At 38.6% G+C, this 18,790-nt stretch overlaps 1 protein-coding gene across 1 annotated transcript in view; it reads right to left on the reverse strand.

Moving 5' to 3' along the window:
• Fam227b (family with sequence similarity 227 member B) overlaps positions 1 to 18,790 on the reverse strand; it is a 166,265-nt gene that overhangs the window by 12,925 nt on the left and 134,550 nt on the right. The window contains exons 12-13 of the mRNA XM_076570574.1: positions 4,892 to 4,989; positions 214 to 371 (exon numbers count right to left, since the gene is read on the reverse strand). Of these exons, the coding sequence (XP_076426689.1) occupies positions 214 to 371; positions 4,892 to 4,989 (256 nt within the window). The remainder of the gene's footprint in view (positions 1 to 213; positions 372 to 4,891; positions 4,990 to 18,790) is intronic.

Genomic DNA, 18,790 nt, shown 5'->3' on the forward strand with positions numbered 1-18,790 from the left:
ATGTTCTCTTTGCTTTGCTTATATAGTAGATCATAGCCTTGATGCTAAAAGAGACATCAGTTAAGTCAAACATGCTGCAGAAGTAAACAAAGCCTAAGTAAATACTACATAAAGTGCCAGTCAAAACACATTTAAAAGTTGGGACAGAGAATAGACAGTTTCCACTGTCTTAGAAACTGATCGCCTTGAAGCCAAGCTTAGGAAGGATATGGCTCTTGGAGTATCTTGGTGAGTTTACTTCCTGTTTGTTTATGAGTGATGGAAATACCACCTGACTTGTGCATTTTAAGATAGTACAAAATTAGCGGGCTCTGACCTCCAAAATCAAAGAGAACTCGGTGAAACTCTGGACCCAAGCTCCTGTAGTGGGACTGTAGGAGGAAGAAGAAAGCACAAGGCAGTCACCACTTTTCTCTTCTTGAAGAACTGTAAATAGACTTACGCTATAAGTATGAAGAAAATTCCCGCTGGGTACATAAAAATACATAAAAGGAAATTTTATAAAGCATCCTTTAAAAAACATTATTTTCATGTCTGTGAGTGTTTTGCCTGCACTATGTATGCTTGTTAAAGGTGTGCAGTGCCAGCAGAGACCAGAAGACAGTGTTAGATCCCCTGGAACTGGAGTTATAGATGGTTGTGAGCCACCATGTGAGTGCTGAAAGCTGAACCCAGCACCCTTAACCACTGAGCCATCTCTCCAGCCCTTCTTAATGTAAAGGACTTACCAGGTTCTTAGGCTAGAGTGTTTGTAAGAATGTTCTTTATGGATGCTGCTTTTCTAATTTTGTCCATCCAATCATCCACCCATCCCTTATCATCTATTATTAATATATTAGCTGTCATGAGGTAATTGGTTTCATTATGACAAATGCATCATTGTATCTTGCTTATATTCACTCCTCACTATCATAATCTCCTGGCTCTCCCCGAGTTGCACCCCAATAGTCCCTCTTCTGCTGTCACCCCCCTCTCTCTTTCACACACACACACACACACACACACACACACACACACACACACACACACACACACACGATTCCACATGAAAGTGGGATTTTCTTTTTTTCTTCTTGCTTCATTAATTCTTCTTGCTATCCCCCATTTCCTTCTTTTACACTCCCTCCTTCTTCCCTTATAGCCTGATATATAGGTATATAAATACACATTTATGTTTAAACCTAGATTCCACATAAGGAAGAAAATGGGCAACCTTTGTCTTTCCAAGTCTGACTCATTTTGCTTAATATTATGCTTTCCTTTCTGGCCTTTTGTTCAACATCAAGGCTGAGATTTTATTTAGTCTGAAGAAAAGGAAGAAAAGAGAGGGAGGAAGGAGAGAGAGGGTGGGAGGCAGGGAGGCAGAGAGAGAGACAGAGAGAGAGACAGAGACAGAGAGAGACAGAGACAGAGAGAGACACAGAGACACACAGAGAGAATAACCTTCAAAGTTATGCCCCCAGAGACCTACTTCACCTCCCACCACCTACTATTTCCCACAACCTCCAACAGCACCCCCAGTTGGAGAACAAGCCTTCAGCATAGGGACCTTTTAGGGACATTCCAGATCCAAGCACAACAAGCCCAATTGGTAGGCTGGAGGTCTTGGGCTTCTGTAACTGTAATAAACTCTTGCTAATAAACCATTTAATCTACTGCTTGACCTTTTCAAGTGGCAGCCAAAGATATGCAATGGGACAGAGCCAATGGCACAGAAAACTGCCTTACTTCTAACTGTATTTCTCTGGTGGACTCTGAGAAGGGTCGCTTAGCCTTTACAAATCCCCCTGTCCCAGTATCTGTTGAAGAGTAGATCTGAGTTTCCATGACCTTTCTTCAGTTTTTTTAGTCTGGCAATATGGCCATAAAAAATGCCATGACAACATCATCTGTTCAGACAAACCCCCACAAATTTCAATTCGTAACCTAAAAACTTACTAAATATTTAAGGTAGAAAGAGATTTCATTAGATTAGATTATTAAAGACCAGGAAATACAGGAATACTGAAATTAAGAAAATCAATTTGATATGGGCACAATTTCCACTCTTGAATAATGGTCAAACCCAATAAGATAAATTAAAATTTTGACATGAAAGACTGTAACAGATTAAAAACCTGACTAGTATATAAATTAAAGATCAAATTTAGAACTTTAAGCCAATGACCTTATCTAATCTTTTCTAAAGCAACACAGTGTTGAGTCTACGACATCTCTCCCTGTGAGGCACCTTAAAGGACCTGGAGGACTTCTGCTAGAAATCTTAGCGTCTTTCTTGATGGCTTTTTACCAGCTATTCCTCTCTCCTGGAGACTGCTGTCCTGCCCATTACTCAGCCTCATCTAGAGCAGATCCTAGGCACAAAGGATCTTATAATACTTAATAAATAGCAGGAGACCTCTGCATGTGCAAAGTGTGATGCTTATCCAACAGGGAGAACTGAGAACAAAAACTTCTGCAAAGAAACTGTGTCTGCAGAGACTGTCTGACTGATTGGAACTTCAGTGTTGTGGAGACTGGAATGTTAGGATTTGAAGTGGGGTAATCATCTTAGGTACATTATTTCAGGCTAGCTTGAGTCCTCAGAACAGCCATATCTTGTCTAACTCCATGCCAGAACTAACATATTGTGACTAATAGATAAAATCCTTTCGGAATCTATTAACTTAGCAGGCTGCTAGCATCCACCAAACCCAAAGCTAAGAAAGCCATCAGATAGCATTTTTGGGCCTCTGGAAAATGTTCATCCATCTTGCTGTAGCCATTCTCTGATGGACCCATCAGTGCATTTTAAACTTGCCTTGATTCAAGACTTTCTTTGTTCTTTAAAACTAGAACACTTCATGAAACTGTTTTCACAATAGAACATGGAGTAGGGGGTAACCTAAATCTGTGTTCCCAGGCCACAGTCACTCAAAATGGCTCCAGAATAAACTATCTCTTACTCCCTTAAAAAACCAACCAATTAACCAACCAACCAAACAAACAAACACCTCAGAGGACCTAAGCTATGGCATTCGAGAAAACAGCATCTACCACGTCAGTTCCTCCAGGGCCACACCTAAGAAGTGAAGAGAGGGCAACCACTGACAACATCCCTTGCTGCGAGCCACAGAAATATGAAGTAGGATTCAGCTGACACTGGCAGAGCTAATAATACCTGGAATAGCCAAGGGTCGTCCAGAGGATGAAGCCAAGACTCAGGGAGCATTGGCGATATTGGCTTCTGAATGTATTAGCTGTATCCTGCAGTGAATCTCTTGTGTGCTATTGTAGCTTTCCCATCTGATTCTTCTCCTAAGGACTTCTACCAGTGTGGTTGATCATTCATTTGGGCACAATTTCTCCTATACTTTTGGTGTATTTGTATAACATCCCCCAACTGTGTTGACAACACATAGTCAAGACCCCCTTTTTCAGGCCTTTATTTTCCCTTTTAGCATTAGACTCAGAAGTCTGCCTTTCTGTAATTATCTTCATTAGCAAACATCTGGCCAGGGCCATCTCTGGACAAAAGTATTTTATCTGAGATACTTCTCAAACATCCAAGGACAGACTGCAGATAAGCATTCAGACTATCTGCTAGTTCCTGAGATGAGGTAAATATTTTCACTGAGACAACTGCCAAGGCCAGGAGGATGCTAGGTTCAAATCTTTGTCTCTTGTGCAAATTAAGCTTAATTCCTCCTGTTTCCCATAGCCCAAATGTTATCCTCACTTCTAGAGATTTCCCCCTTTAGCATTAACTCAGAACAAAAGGGCTTTTACAAACCAGGTGCATCATGCTGTGATGCAGGTTGCCTAGCAACCCAGAACACTTCCCCTGCCAGCAGATAAGAAAGAAAGGGGCTGGAGAGTTGGCTCAGAGGTTAAGAGTACTGACTATTCTTCCAGAGGTCCTGAGTTCAATTCCCAGCAACCACATGGTGACTCACAACTATCTATAATGAGATCTAGTGCCCTCTTCTGGCCTGTAGGCATATATGCAAGCAGAACATTGCATACATAATAAATAAATAAAATCTTAAAAAAAAGAAAAAAGAAAGTGCTACCCAGGCTAACTTCAAACTAACAAAATCTTAATTCCTCTTACTTTCACCTTGGTTGACTAATCAGCTTTTTATCTAACCACACTTAGGAATGCAGTGTTACATATGGATCCCCCCTTTTCCCTTCTTGGATTTTCCCTAATTGATTCTAGGTCCCTCTCCCTCTCATTTGACCTTTTCCTTTTATGAGTTCATCCTTGAGTCATAAAGAAAGCCTGACAGTCACTGCCTGGTGTAAATGCTTATCTGTTTTTATGACCTTGCTTTGGCCAGAGAATTGCTGATTGCATGGGTATATAAACTGGAAACTTCAGAGACTAGGGGACAAATGAAGAGAGAGAAAGAGAGAAAGACAGAGAGAGAGAGAGAGAGAGAGAGAGAGAGAGAGAGAGAGAGAGAGAGAGAGACAGACAGAGAGACAGAGAGAGACAGAGAGAACTAACATAGGGCAATGAGAGAGAAAAGAACTAAGATAGGACAATGATAGGACAGCAGAAGAAGGGACAGAGAATCAGGCAAGAGAGGAGCTAAGTATGAGAGCAAAAAAGAAGCTGTGTAGAAAGGACTGGCTTAGAAGAATAAAGTGAATGGATTGAAAGAGCTCATCTTTTTGTTAAAAAATTTCACGAGAGATGGTGGTGGTGTTAGAAGAAAATAGGACATTTAAATTTAAGATTAATGTCTCCAAATAAATATCTGATCATTAAATTTTTTCTAAAATGTATGTTGAGAATGTGCTGGCCGGAATTACTGTGTGAAGCCAGTCGATTTTGCTGACACTGCCTACTGAACAAAGAGAGTTCTTACACTTGCTGCCTTCTTACAATTGCGGTGTGGCATACCTTTGTCGGTGCTCTGGACACTGTCGACTCATCCTTGTGTATGGACACTGTGTGTGCTTTCGGGTTCTTTAAAATGTTCGCCACGTTGAAGTCTATAGCTAAAACAAACAAACAAAGACCTTGAAAAATTGTTTCTTCCTCCTTCACAAAGAGGCCCACCGGCCTGCTTTTGCCTTTGGGCAGTGCCCCTAAGTGTGCTCAGAGACAGAAACAAGGTTGAGACTGATCAGAGGCTTGTTAGAGCTGCTGCAGTGGAAGAGATGAATATTCTACTTAGGATTCTATTATGCTGGGCTTTAAAGTATGTTAAATTCAGCAATGTGTATTATGCCAGTCTCACGAAATCACTCTACAAGCTAAGTAACAAGAGTTGAGGAAAGTTTTTTGGATAAACTTTGACATTACACAATAGGAAATACTAGACATTGGCCTATATGCCAGAGGCAGGTAAGCATTTGATGCTATCAGAGCATCTGGTAGCCATGGACTGACATTGGAAATCAGGAGCAGTTCTAAAGCAGCTTGGAATTAGAATGGGCAACAGAGGTAAAAAATCATAGGGAAAAATTAAATTTGCTATGTTTTTGTTTGTTTTAGTGCGAGCTATGCAGTCTAGGCTGTTTCTCTGGCCTCGGCTTCACGTGTGCTGAGATGACAATTTTGAGTGTTTCTTTAACTTAACACAGGTCTGTGTGATCATAGTTTCTGGTTTTCACTGAAAGAGTGAGCACTGAGAACAAAGGAAGCGTGGCTCTAAGCCCACTACCCTCCGACGAGAGCTTGCCATGCAGACCGTGGTTTGAGAACTGCCGTTAATAGAAAGTAATATATCAACACCATGCAAAGAACCTAAACTAGGGATATTAATAAGAGATAAATGAAGACACGAGTAAAGAAATTAAAAGAATAAAAATAGTTAGCTGGTCACGGTGGTGCATGCCTTTAATCTCAGTACTTGGGAGGCAGAAGCAGGCAGATCTCTGAGTTTGAGCCCAGCCTGGTCTACATAGTGAGTTCCAGGACAGCCAGGGCTGCTACACAGAGAAAGCCTGTCCCAAAGAAACAAGAAACAAAAAAAAAGAAAAGTTGCAAAAAGCTTACAAAATTTAAAAACTTTAGATATGATTGATATATAGGATTATTAATAAATATGTCTTGATAGTCTCCCCCTTTCCCACCTTTCTCTAGCCCATTGATTTATTTTAGGAAAAAAAGTCTTAATTATGGTTTTCATGTATTTATTGGATCGCTGAAAACTTGTGGAGATTAATTGAAAAGTTTCAAAAACTGCATTTGATACAGTTTGTGTCTTCAATTTTTTTTGCATTTTTTTTGGAAATTCCACCTGTGAAAGAATATGCCAGCCTTACTATATGTGCACAGGCAATTTTTCTTGTATGTATATGATTATTCTCTGTGTTATTGCCCTAAAAAGGGCACACAAAGTATTGTTTTTCCAGACACTTCCACAGTTTTTATTTTAATAACCTTTTTGGAATGCAAATGACTTATAGATCTTGGGACACTAAAGCAAGATCAAGCAGCTCATTTGTATCAACACAGCAATCGAATAAATGGTTGAAACAGAAAAAACAGTGGGTCACTATTCCTATGTCTCCTTTAGGATACATCTAGTTTATATCCATTCGTATGTCTTCTTTAGGATACATCTAGTTTATATCCATTCATATGTCTTCTTTAGGATACATCTAGTTTATATCCATTCATATGTCTTCTTTAGGATACATCTAGTTTATATCCATTCATATGTCTTCTTTAGAATACATCTGGTTTATATCCATTTATATGTCTTCTTTAGGACACATCTACTTTATATCCATTCATATGTCTACTTTAGGATACTTCTATTTTAAAGCAAAGCTCATGAGAAGAGTCTTTTATCCAGTATTTAGCTATCAGGAAAATGAAAGAAAGAAAACTCAAGTGGCCATTAAACAAAATGTATGTGACATGCAGAATAAAGAATAAAATACAGGTGCAGTTTTATTTCAGCAAAATAGGATAATGACAAGTATTTTGAAGAAAGTCTGCTTACTTGTGAATATATTCTTATTTTTATTATCTAATTAAAAATTATTTCTACTTTGTCCCAGATCCTAATACATATGCCCCCCACAACCTGAGTCTCATTAGCAACTGGCTTGTGTCCATATTAGAATTCAATAGAGCTACATTGTCTTCCTACCTGCATCTTTCTGCTTCTCCCGCATGGAATTTATGGTTTAGATTGTGGGCCGAAGCACCAGGGTCTTTACAATGCTGGAAGTAAAACCCAGCTCCTTCCTGAGTGCTGTGTTAGCATAGTATCTATACTTGTGAATAACTTTTCAGAGAGACCACAGGGTTCAAGTGCTCACAACACACTTGGTTAACTGTGGAGTGCTGTGTCTATGTGATGTTTCATTAACATTCCCAAGTATTGCCAGTTCAACTAAATTTAATAATTCAAGAACATGAAGACATTTGGACATAACTGTAATGCCATTCTTTGCAGAAACAGAAGAAGAAAGATCTTCAAACATTGGAAACACAAAACTCCATGGATAACCAAAGCATTCCTGAGCAAAAGCTACTACTGGAGGCATCACCATTACTGATCTAAAGTCATGTCATAGAGCCATGCTAACAAAGCTGGCATGGTACTGGCCCCCAAACAGAATGATGTCAAGACATCTGCAGTCATTTGATTTTGACAAACGTGCCAAAGAACTCACTGGAGAGGAGGCATTGCGTCAACTGAGATACAACATGATCTATCAAATTGATCTATTTCCATTGAGTGGGAAAAGCATAAGTGTAGCTTCTTGAGCCTAAATCTGCTATTTTTCCATTTCTTTTTTATTCATATATTTCCTTATAAATTTATTTTGTGGATATCGTGTGAAGACCAAAAAGTTCATGAGAGGTAAACGTGTGGCAATCAGGCTGTGTTCTATTTTGACATGCTCCACATTGTGTGAAATAGTGGTCTGTTGTTGCTATTTTTTACTCTTTTGGCTCTTTGGGTGCTTGCCACCCAGCTCCCAAATAAATCACATGGAGTCTTATGAATGCCTGGCCTTAGCTTGGCTTGTTTCTAGTCAGCTTTTCTTAACTTAAATTATCCCATCTACCTTTTGCCTCTGGGCTTTTATCTTTATTCTATGTATACCTTTCTCTACTTCTTATTCCGTGGCTTGCTTTTAGCTAGTGGCTGACCCTGGAGTCCTTCTCCTTCTCTCACTCCTTGATCTTCTCTTTCCAGATTTCTCCTCCCATTTATTCTCTCTGCCTATCAGTCCCACCAATCCTTTCTCCTGCCTTGCTATTGGCTATTCAGCTCTCTACTAGACCAATCAGGTGTTTTAGGCAGGCAAAGTAACACAGTTTTACAGACTTAAACAAATGCAACATAAAAGAATGCAACAGATCTTTGCATCATTAAAACAAATGTTCCACAGCATAAACAAATATAACACACCTTCAACTAATATTCTACAACAGTAGTCTTTTAGACTGTGCCCTGCCCTGTGATACTCCATTTTATAAGCAGCTTTTAACTCCATTTTGATGTTGGAGGGTGACTGGGCTTTTGAGTGGATGAGTAAACGATGCCCCCTGTCCTGCACCACTCATGTGGCACAACTGATAGATGACTTATTCTTGGTAGTAGCAAGGGTTCTGCCCTATAAGCTTATCAGCTATTGAGACTATAGGGGTATGTGAGCATATTCAAATCACATCAGGAAGACCAGGTCTAAGAACTTACCAGACATGCCAGAGCATGTGGGCTCTCTCACCTGGACCCCACAGAATGGTGAATACTTAGCACTGCAATGGCAAGGCCCCTCCCCCAGACCTATTAACAGACACCTCATATGTGCATTAAGAACTGACAGGCAGTGAGGTCCCAACTGCCTCTGGGTCTTCAGTTTGGCTCAGTCTCTGCTGTTGATGTGACTGGCTCAACAGCAGTCTGCCCATCTGAACCCAGACTGCTCCTGCTTGAACCTGGCCCTACCCTTTGCGGGGGGCGGGGGGGGGGAGGGAAAGTGCAGTCCCTGGGCTGGAGAAATCTAGGGTTCTGGATGGGGCATGTCAGCCAGGAGGACTCAGGGATCCTGGGGGACCCTATGTATTACTAGACACCTCCATTAGCTATGTTTCCTGGGTTTGAGACCTAACATACATATGCATGTATTCAATAAATTCTGACATTTCAGAAAGACATAGAAAAACATGCTCATCTGTTTCTGGCACAGTGCACTCAGGACAAAAGGATATAAGCTTTAGTGGTCAGTTATTATAAGAATAGGTTGATAGCACTAATACAGGTCATCCTTGTGGGAAACCCAGCACTTGTCACAAAATTAACACAACATGAAAGAACAGAGTGGTTGTATCAGACATGAAACTTTCAAGAGAGAAAGGGGATATTTGTGGGATGAAGTAATTAGAGAAATTTTGCTTAACAATTTGATTAGACTTTGAGGGGTTCAGACATGGAAACAATTAAGCCAGTGGAGTTTATACAGGGGTGAGGCAGGGTGATCAGGCATTGAACCAGGAATGGAAGACCACCCTGGCTGTAGCAAAGGGTTCCTTTGGTAATGCCTTTAAGAATGTGAAGAAAAAGAAGAGCAAAGAACATTAAAGTGAGTGGTTGTGCTAGTGTAAGACGATTTTTTGAAATGTGTCAGGAAATAATGCATTGAGTCCAAATCCTTGAGGGTGATTGAAAAAAAATTGGTGGGTAATTATGAGTTTATTTAAATACTATAGTTGCTTAACAAATGAGTTGAGTGATGCGGTTTTACCCCTGAAGCCATAAGCTGTTAATGAGTCTAATGACTTCAAAGTGTCGTGAACTTCATTCCCCGGAGGCTGTTTGTAAAGGGAAAAGGTAGCATGGTGACTTATGGAAAGTTGAAAGCAGTTATGGCTCTTACTTACTGTCATCTAAGAATTTAAAATATCTGCCAGCCGAGAATAGTCCTTTGTAACAGCAACAGAAATGGACCAGCCCCCTTATCCCCCCTGCAGAAATGAGTGCAAGAACCGCAGAGCACAGCTACTTCTACTGTAGAGGAAGTGTTTTTTTGAGTTCATTCAAAACCTTGAAACTACGAAATCAAAGTGATTAGATATTCACTTTGGTGAAGTTAGTGTGATGTACACTTTACGTGAGTAATCTCTTTTTTTTTTTTCTTTCTGTAAAGTGTATGTGGAAGGGTCAAGCCCGGGGAGAAAACTGTCTCAGGAGTTTACTGTGCCGTCCTCTCCATGTGAATGTGAAATGGAGGGTGCTGTGGTTCACCCCTATCGTTTCCTCTTTGTCTGGAGCCATTGTGTTCTAATGGGAACAAGGCTAGCAGAGGTCTTAGTGACGCAGTGCTGGTCCTCTAGCCTTGCATCATCATCTTCCCATCAGAAAGTTTACTGTAAGTCAGACCTCTGCACCGAACAAAGAAGAGGCATTTGATTCCATTATTTTAGAAAATAAATTATAGGCTCTCAAACTCTTTTCCATGGGTGGATTCTCAATACTCACCACTAACAATATGCCTTAAAATAAGCCCATGCTCCAAGATCAAATTTGAAAAATGTTTCTGCTTTTAATTAAACCAAGCTCTTTCTCAGTGAATGAGAAATTAACAGTTAAAATGAATGATTAGAATAAGAATGGGCTCTTATAAGGCTGGTAATCCTAAATTCTTTTGATCTGGCTACCACTAAGCTGCTTCCCTGAATGCAGAGACTCACAGAAGCCAAACTTAATGAAATCAATCACGCCAGGGAAGGGGTACCACCAGAAGCTCCATTTTCAAGGCCACAAGACACCGAGAGGATTTATGGAGGGTTCGAATTAGTTGGTGCCTTGGGAAGGCTCGTCCTTCCTAATGATACTTCCTCGGGAACAAAGACTAAGTCCTACTACATGATCTAAGCACCAATTTTACTTAAAAATAATTGGTGCCACTGTTTTATAGTGGAAAGCGCATGGGAAAGAACATAATGGCACACAGGGCTGTCCTTTAAACATCAAATGGCATAAGAAACACCAGGGAATCTTGAAAACACATTCCTCCACGCTAAAAACAATGGGTCTGTGCCTTATAACATCACAGGTGTTGGTGATGCTGTGGAATGTGGAGCCACTGTTTGGGCAGAAAGAGGGCAGTGTGCAGAGCTGAATCATTGTTTCCAATAATGTGACTGGAAATTGGCTTTCAGTATGAAATTAAAACATTGGCATTGATCTCCCAAGATTCCCAGGAGAAGTAAATGAAATTACATTTGTGAAATACAGGACAAAACTGACCGATCTTAGTACAGAAGAGAGAGCTGAGGGTATGGTAGCCAATGGGGAGCGGGCAGATATGGAGATTCAGAGAGTGTGGTAATCAGTGAGGACTGGGCAGATGTCATGGAGATTTGCTCCACCTTTCTTATTGAAATGGAAAGCAAAATTATCTTCAAACCCAAGAACAGAGACTTGGAGAAGGCTTTCTCACTGCTCTGACAGGCAATTCAAAGAAAGAAGAGTTCATTTTGTTTCAAGTTTTAAGGAACAGTCCACCATGGCAGAGAAGCCATCAGCATAAGTGGCTGTAACTGTGGTCCTGGGAGCAAGATACCTCTGGTCAAGTTGCAGAAAGAGATAATGCCTGTACCCAGCTCCCTTTCTCCCTCAGTCTGGGACCCTAGTTTAGGGATTGGTGCTCCCAACATTTCTCAGTTTCTTCTAGAGTTTAAAATGCTTGATTCTAGAGCCAAATCTAAAATGCCTGCTTCTAGAGTCTAAAAATGCCTGATTCTAGAGTCTAAGATGCCTGATTCTAGAGTCTAAAGTGCTTGCTCCATGTGTTTCCATGCCATGCTTTGGTACCATGAGCTCACATTGTCATCTCACCACCCTTGAATGCTACCCTTTTCCTTCCATTCTTGTTCTTTCAGCAGTCACATGATCTTACTTTCTCATTGCTATATTTTTAACTTTTCCAGACACTTTGCTTTAAATTTCTTTTTGTAAACATATTAAAATCAGTCTTTCGTGGATCTACTTAAGGCTTTCCACAGGCAGTGAGTGCCTCCACACCAGCATCTCCATTGGTAAACTGAATCTGTTACAGAAACTGTTTTGAAAGACATTGAAAGCAATGGGGACAGAATTTAACACACTGGAAGGGCAAGACCTGTAAATGAACTGATGGTCTCCAATTTTTCCATCTCTTCAAAGTACCTGCTGACTCTGAGCACTGCCAAGGATCAGGCTTGTGGTGATATTTTGTTTGTGCTCTAACAAATAAAGCTTGCCTGAAGATTAGAGGGTGGCGCTAGACATTAGTTAACTATAGAGGTCTGTAGGTCTGTATAGACAGGAGTCAGAAAGTGATATGGCTGGGTGGAGAGAGGAATATAAGGTGGGTGGAGACAGGAGCTAGGGTCCCTTTTCTGTTTGAGGAGTCGTGGAGGTAAGAAGTGACTTTGGCTGATCCTTTACTTCTCTGATCTTTCAGCATTTACCCCAATATCTGACTCAAGGTTTTTATTATTAAGACTAATTATGATCACTCTACATCTGGCACCCAACCTTTGGGGCACAAATTCATGAAAAAGCCAGTTGCCTGTGTCTTTGCACGCAGGGGCTCCCACTGAAGTCACCACCTTGCCTGCTAGGTTTTCTCTCTTTTTTTTTCCCTAAGCCTCTGAGCGAGTTTGGGATTTTTTTTTTCTGTTGCAGACTCTCTGCAACAAACTCCACAGGTGCATGGGCTCAATATGCTGCTGGAGTTAGCCCCTCACCACCAGCCAGCTCTGCTTTTAGACAGTTCCAGCCAAATGTGTTTCTTCCCCATGACCCGCTTTGTGCGATTTTCAGGCAGTAGGTTTCTTCTCCCAGTGGGTTTTGGGTTTTCTCTGGACCCCCTCCTTGGGCTGCAGCCACACTAGGTAGCTGCCTTAAAAACCACTCGGGTTTCTACTGTTCTACACTGCAGCAGTCAGCCTCACATTTCACCATCATCTGACTTGTCATTGTAAGCAGATTTGATGAGACAATTGGGAATTCTTAAAGGGAGGAATTAGTTAAAAGAGAGAGTTTTTTCCCACACACACAAAAAAAATGGAAACACTATTATAATGGAGGGAGTCAGGTCTCTATATGATAATATGCTGGACAGTTTGAAAATGGAACAATTAAATGAGAGGGTAATTAATTTATATGGAACTTATGTAATGTCAATTACAAATATTATTGGTTTTATCATTTTTGCTTTATCACTAAAAATGTTGGTTGATATGAGTGCTAAGATACAAGTTTTAGAAAAACTTATTAAAACAGATCATAGAGATATTTAGACCCAGACAGAGGAATTTAAAGGAGAACCAATCTCAGCGTTGCATTATAAGGTTAGAGAGGAACAGCCTAAGGTTTTCAAAAACCAATTTTAATTTATCCAGTAACCTTATAGGAACTGCAAAATGACAGATACCCCCAAGGCTGTATAAGAATTAAAAGGACTTGTAGGCCCCCTTGCCAAATCTGGTTCAGTCATTTCCTGTCATAATGGAGGAAACTCCCTCCCAGAGCCTTTAAAGAACCTAACGCCTATTGTAAAAAAAAAAAAAAACAAAAAAACAACCACACTACTCTGGATAACTGCGATAGAAGAGAGAGGAAAAAAAAATCAGGAGAAACCACAAAGTAAATACTTTGGCAAATTCCTATAAATGAACAAAGACCAAAATTAAAAATACAAATAAATGACATTGTCATTGAAGGTCTTATAGACATAGGTGTGGATGTAACAATAATTGCACCAAAATCTTGGCATCCAAATTGGCTTCTTCAAGAGGTAAAGGTTAAGCTTTTAGAGATTGGATTTTTTTTTTTGGTTTTTCGAGACGGGGTTTCTCTGTGTAGCTTTGTGCCTTTCCTGGAACTCGCTTTGGAGACCAGGCTGGCCTCTAACTCACAGAGATGCACCTGCCTCTGCCTCCTGAGTGCTGGGATTAAAGACATGTGCCACCACCGCCCAGCTAGGGATTATAATTTTATCTCAGGTAAAAAAGAGCATAAGATGGGTCAAATGTATAGGGCCAGAAGGACAGAGAGAAAAATTCAAGCCATATCTAGCTAACATAGCAATGAATTTATGGGGACATGATTTTTTTATAGCAATGGAATACTCAGATTAACATTCCTCCAATCTCAGAAACAAATCATAAAATAACATATGTTTCTGGGGAAATATTAGAAGGTATTATAAAGAACAGTCACTAACCATTCACGTTGTACAAGAACAGGGCACAACAGCTGCTGATCTTTCAAAGGCACCAACAGCTCTACCTTTAAAATGGTTAATGGACAAATTGTATGGGTTGAGCAATGGCCTTTAACATCAGAGAAACTGCAGGCCTTAGAACAGCTTATACAGGAACAGCTAAATTATCAGCATATTGAAGAGTCAACCAGTCCTTGGAATTCTCCTATATTTGTTATTAAAAAGAAATCTAGAAAACGGAGAATGGCAACAGATCTAAGAGCTCTCAATAAGGTGATTCAGCCAATGGGCTCTCTACAGCCTGGAATTCCTTTGCTTTCTCTGTTACCTAAAGAATGGCCTCTTATAGTTATTGATTTAAAGAATTATTTCTTCCCTATACCTTTACAAGAAAAATACAGAGAAAAATTTGCCTTCACAGTGCCAACTTATAATTCTCAGCCTGTTAAAAGATGTCAATAGAAGGTTCTCCCACAGGGAATGTTAAATAGCCCACCCTGTGCCAATATTTTGTACAACAGCCATTGGAAATGATACATAAGCAGTTTCTTCAATTTATAGTTTACCATTATATGGACAATATTTTACTAGCTGACTCAAATGTAGATACTTTAGAAAGAATGTTTGAATAAGTAAAGAAAATTTTGCCTTGTTGGGGATTGCAAATTGCTCCTAAAAAATACAAAGAGGAGATTCTATTAATTACTTAGGATATAAAATAGGTCTATAAAAATTCAACCCCTTAAAAGTGCAAATTAGGAGAGATTAATTGAAGACTTTTAACGACTTTCAGAAATTGAGACATTGCTCATCTACAGCTCACCATTGTAGTAACAAATCCAGAACTGAGTAATTTGTTCCAAACCTTAAAAGGTGACAAGGACTTAAATAGTCCAAAAGAATTATCAGTTGAAGCTGAGAGAGAATTGGCTTTGGTGGAAAATAAATTACAGGATGCACATGTAGATTGTTTGGATCCAGAGCTTGATTGCATTCTGGTTATTTTACTTTCTACACATTCTCCTATAGGAATATTAATGCAGAGGGAAGATACTGTCTTAGAAAGGATCTTTTTAATTACATAAACAGTAAAAAAATTAAAAACTTATGTGAAAAAGCTCTCTAAGTTGATTCTAAAAGGAAAATAGAGACTTCTTCAATTAGCAGGAAAAGACCCAGCAGAAATTGTAGCAACCTTTACTAATGCTGATTTTGACTCATTATGAGCAGAAAATGAACATTGGCAAAGAGCTTGCAGTAATTTTTGGGAGAGACAATATCCCAAAAGCAAGAGAATTAAATTTATAAAGAGAATTAACTAGATTCTTTCTCATATTGTACAGGGAACACCAAGTTCTGGAGCCCCTACACTTTATACTGATGCTAACAAATCAGGAAAGGCAGGCTATAAATCAGGAAATTTAAGTAAAGTAGCTCAAAGCCCTTACGATTCTGTCCAAAAGTCAGAATTATATGTTATTCTGATGGTATTAATGGATTTTACAGAACCTCTTAACATAGTTACTGATTCTCAGTATTCAGAAAGAGTTGTTTCACACACTGAAACTGCTGAATTTATTCCTGACAAGTCAGAATTAACTTCATCATTTATACAATTACAAGAAATAATCAGGAATAGGAATTCCCTTATATATAACACACATCAGACCTCATATGGGTCTGCCAGGCCTTCTAGACAAGGTAATGATGAAATTGATCAACTATTGATAGAAAATGTGCTGGAAGCCTCAGAATTACATTAAAAAAATCATGTCAATAGCAAGGGTTTGAAAAAGGATTTTCCATCACTTGGCAACAAGCGAAGGAAATTATAAGAAAATGTCCTACTTGTTCCTTGTATAATTAAACTCCACTACCTGCAGGAAGTAACCCAAAGGATACTTGAAGGAATGAAATTTGGCAGATGGATATGTTTCATTTTGTAGAATTTGGAAAATTAAAATATGTACACCATACCATAGATACCTATTCAGGATCTCAATGGGCAACTGCTTTGAGTTCTGAAAAGACTAATTCTGTAATCATACATTTGTTAAAAGTCATGGCTATCATGAGTATACCTGTACAAATTAAGACTGACAATGCTCTCGCATATGTCTCTAGTAAAAATGAAGCAGTTTTTTTTTTTTTTTTTTTTTTTTTTTACTTATTACAATATAAAGCATATTACAGGTATACCACACAATCCTACAGGGCAAGCAGTTATAGAAAGATCAAATTGAACTCTATATTTAGATATGCTAAATAAACAGAAAGGAGTAATAAAGACCCTAGAAATAGATTACACAATGCTTGATTAACTTTAAATTTTCTAAATGCTAATGAGAAAGGAACGACAGCTGCAGAGAGACATTGAATAATAGAAAAGATTGCTGAATTAAATCATCCTGTATACTTTAAAGATGTGTTGACCTCAGAATGGAAACCAGGATATGTGTTACATTGAGGAAGAGGCTTTGCTTTTGTTTCCTCAGGAGAAGAAAAGCTACGGATACCATCAAAATTGATAAGGGCTCGATTTGAACAAGAGAGACCTCTTAATTAGAAAAGATGATAGTTCATCAAACAACACGACAGCTCAATATAAACTAACTTTAAGAATAGCAAATGCTTTTCATTTGATTGGATATAACTTGCTGAAAGGGAACCTCTCCAAAGTTAGGATTGGGGCAGGGTTTTGTTTTTGTCTTTCTAGGAGAATGAAGGCAACCAGCAAAGGAATCTGAAGACCATCAGACAAATGAGACATCTGAAGAAAAAGGATGAATCATCAAGAGAAAATATCCCAAGAAAAATAATAAATTGGCCTATTGATATATCACATTTCCAACAGAATAAAATTTCACGAATCTTCCCAAATGTTTGTTTCTGCTGTTCTCTACAGACACATAATATAAATGGTCTTTTTGTAGTCCCAGTTCAATTAAAAATTAAAGCTGACTTTGGAGCTGGAGTGTGTCTCTCAACTTCTCTAAATCAAAGCATGCTTATTAAAGGAGAATCCAAAATCTCTGTCTCATGCCAGATGAGCCACCTGATAGGGTGAAAAACCAAAAACTGGAAGAAAAATCAAAGTTAGGGACTATTCTACTGCTACTAATCTCATTATCCTCTGGTTTTATTTTGACTCTTCAAAGCTTTTCTTAAATTATAAATATTATCTCAAAATTTGTAAGATTAATATATATTTTAAACTTTTTGTCCTGATATTATTAGTCATATGGAGTGCTAACTAATTCTAGAAAAAGGCTTCATCTAGCTTCTCGTACATGATTTCAGATTTGAGTCTCTATTAGGTAACTAAGAATTAAGTTTTTGTACTCTGGATGTACATAACAAATACTGATCTGCTGCATATGACATTTAAAATGTTCAAGTTTTTTGCCAGGAACCATGACCATAACTAACAGTGACCATTGAAGTCTCCAAGAGGAGGATGGGGCCCCACAACAATGATTCCACCAGGACTATGATAACACCAGTAAGCTGAAAAATACCACCTAAAGGTGTGTTTTGGACTACAAACTTCTCAGGACCATTTTGAGGTGGCTAGCTGAGATGATCCAGCCTCACAGACTACTCTAGCCAGGATTTTGGACAAGCCCGCATTTTCCCATTATTCAGAGACTGGATAGCAAATGATACAGCTACCTCTCCCATGACTTGGCAATCAATCCCAACTTTTCTTTTTAGGATCCCCTAAAGATGCCTTCATTTCCAGATTGCAGGAAGTAATTTTAAGAACATGACACCCACATTCCCAAGAGGTGGGGTAGTTGGTTTTTGGTCTTTCAATGGGTTATGGATATTTGTCATTGTCTAGAATGGTTAGTTACAGGTTGTTATTGGTAATGGTTTAGAAAAAAAGCTGAACAAAAGAGATTAGATTCAGGGTTATTGTTTTGAAAAGAAAGAAAAGAAAAAAATAGGATAAAGTAATGATAGGATAAAAAGATAGATTATTGAATCTACTCTGAAACGAAAAAAAAGGGGGACTAGATATGGTAGGATAAATCTATTTTTTGAATCTACTTTTAAAAAGCAACTACTGGTTTTAAATATTTTACATCGGTTTGGATTTTTATATATTGATTCAAATTTGAGGTTATTTTTGTTATACTGTATATATGTTAGAGAAAAGATAGGATAAAAAGGTAGATTACTGAATCTACCTTTAAACCAAAAAAGCAACTACTAGTTTTAAATATTTTACATTGATATGGATCTTTGTATATTGATACAAATTTGAGATTATTTTTGTTAGAACATACTGTATATAATTTCTATTCTTGTTCAAGGTAGTGTACCTATACAACTCATTTAATGATGTAATGCAAATTTCTAGTTCTTGAAAGTTATTATTATCAATTAATGAGGATATAAAGAAATGCAAGTTAGTGGATAGTTATTACAATCAGACTTGTAGTCATATTAGGTATGTTCTCAAGGTCAAACAGAGATATATTTTAGATAGACAGGTCATCTTCAAACACTTCAGAGATCTAAATAATATGGCATTTAAGATATTTTAATAACATAGGTTTTTTTTATGACAATGAGACATGTCTGCTCCTGGCAGCACCAATCTACT

Source organism: Peromyscus maniculatus, chromosome 4 (assembly GCF_049852395.1).
Source record: "Peromyscus maniculatus bairdii isolate BWxNUB_F1_BW_parent chromosome 4, HU_Pman_BW_mat_3.1, whole genome shotgun sequence".
Lineage (NCBI taxonomy): Eukaryota > Metazoa > Chordata > Mammalia > Rodentia > Cricetidae > Peromyscus > Peromyscus maniculatus.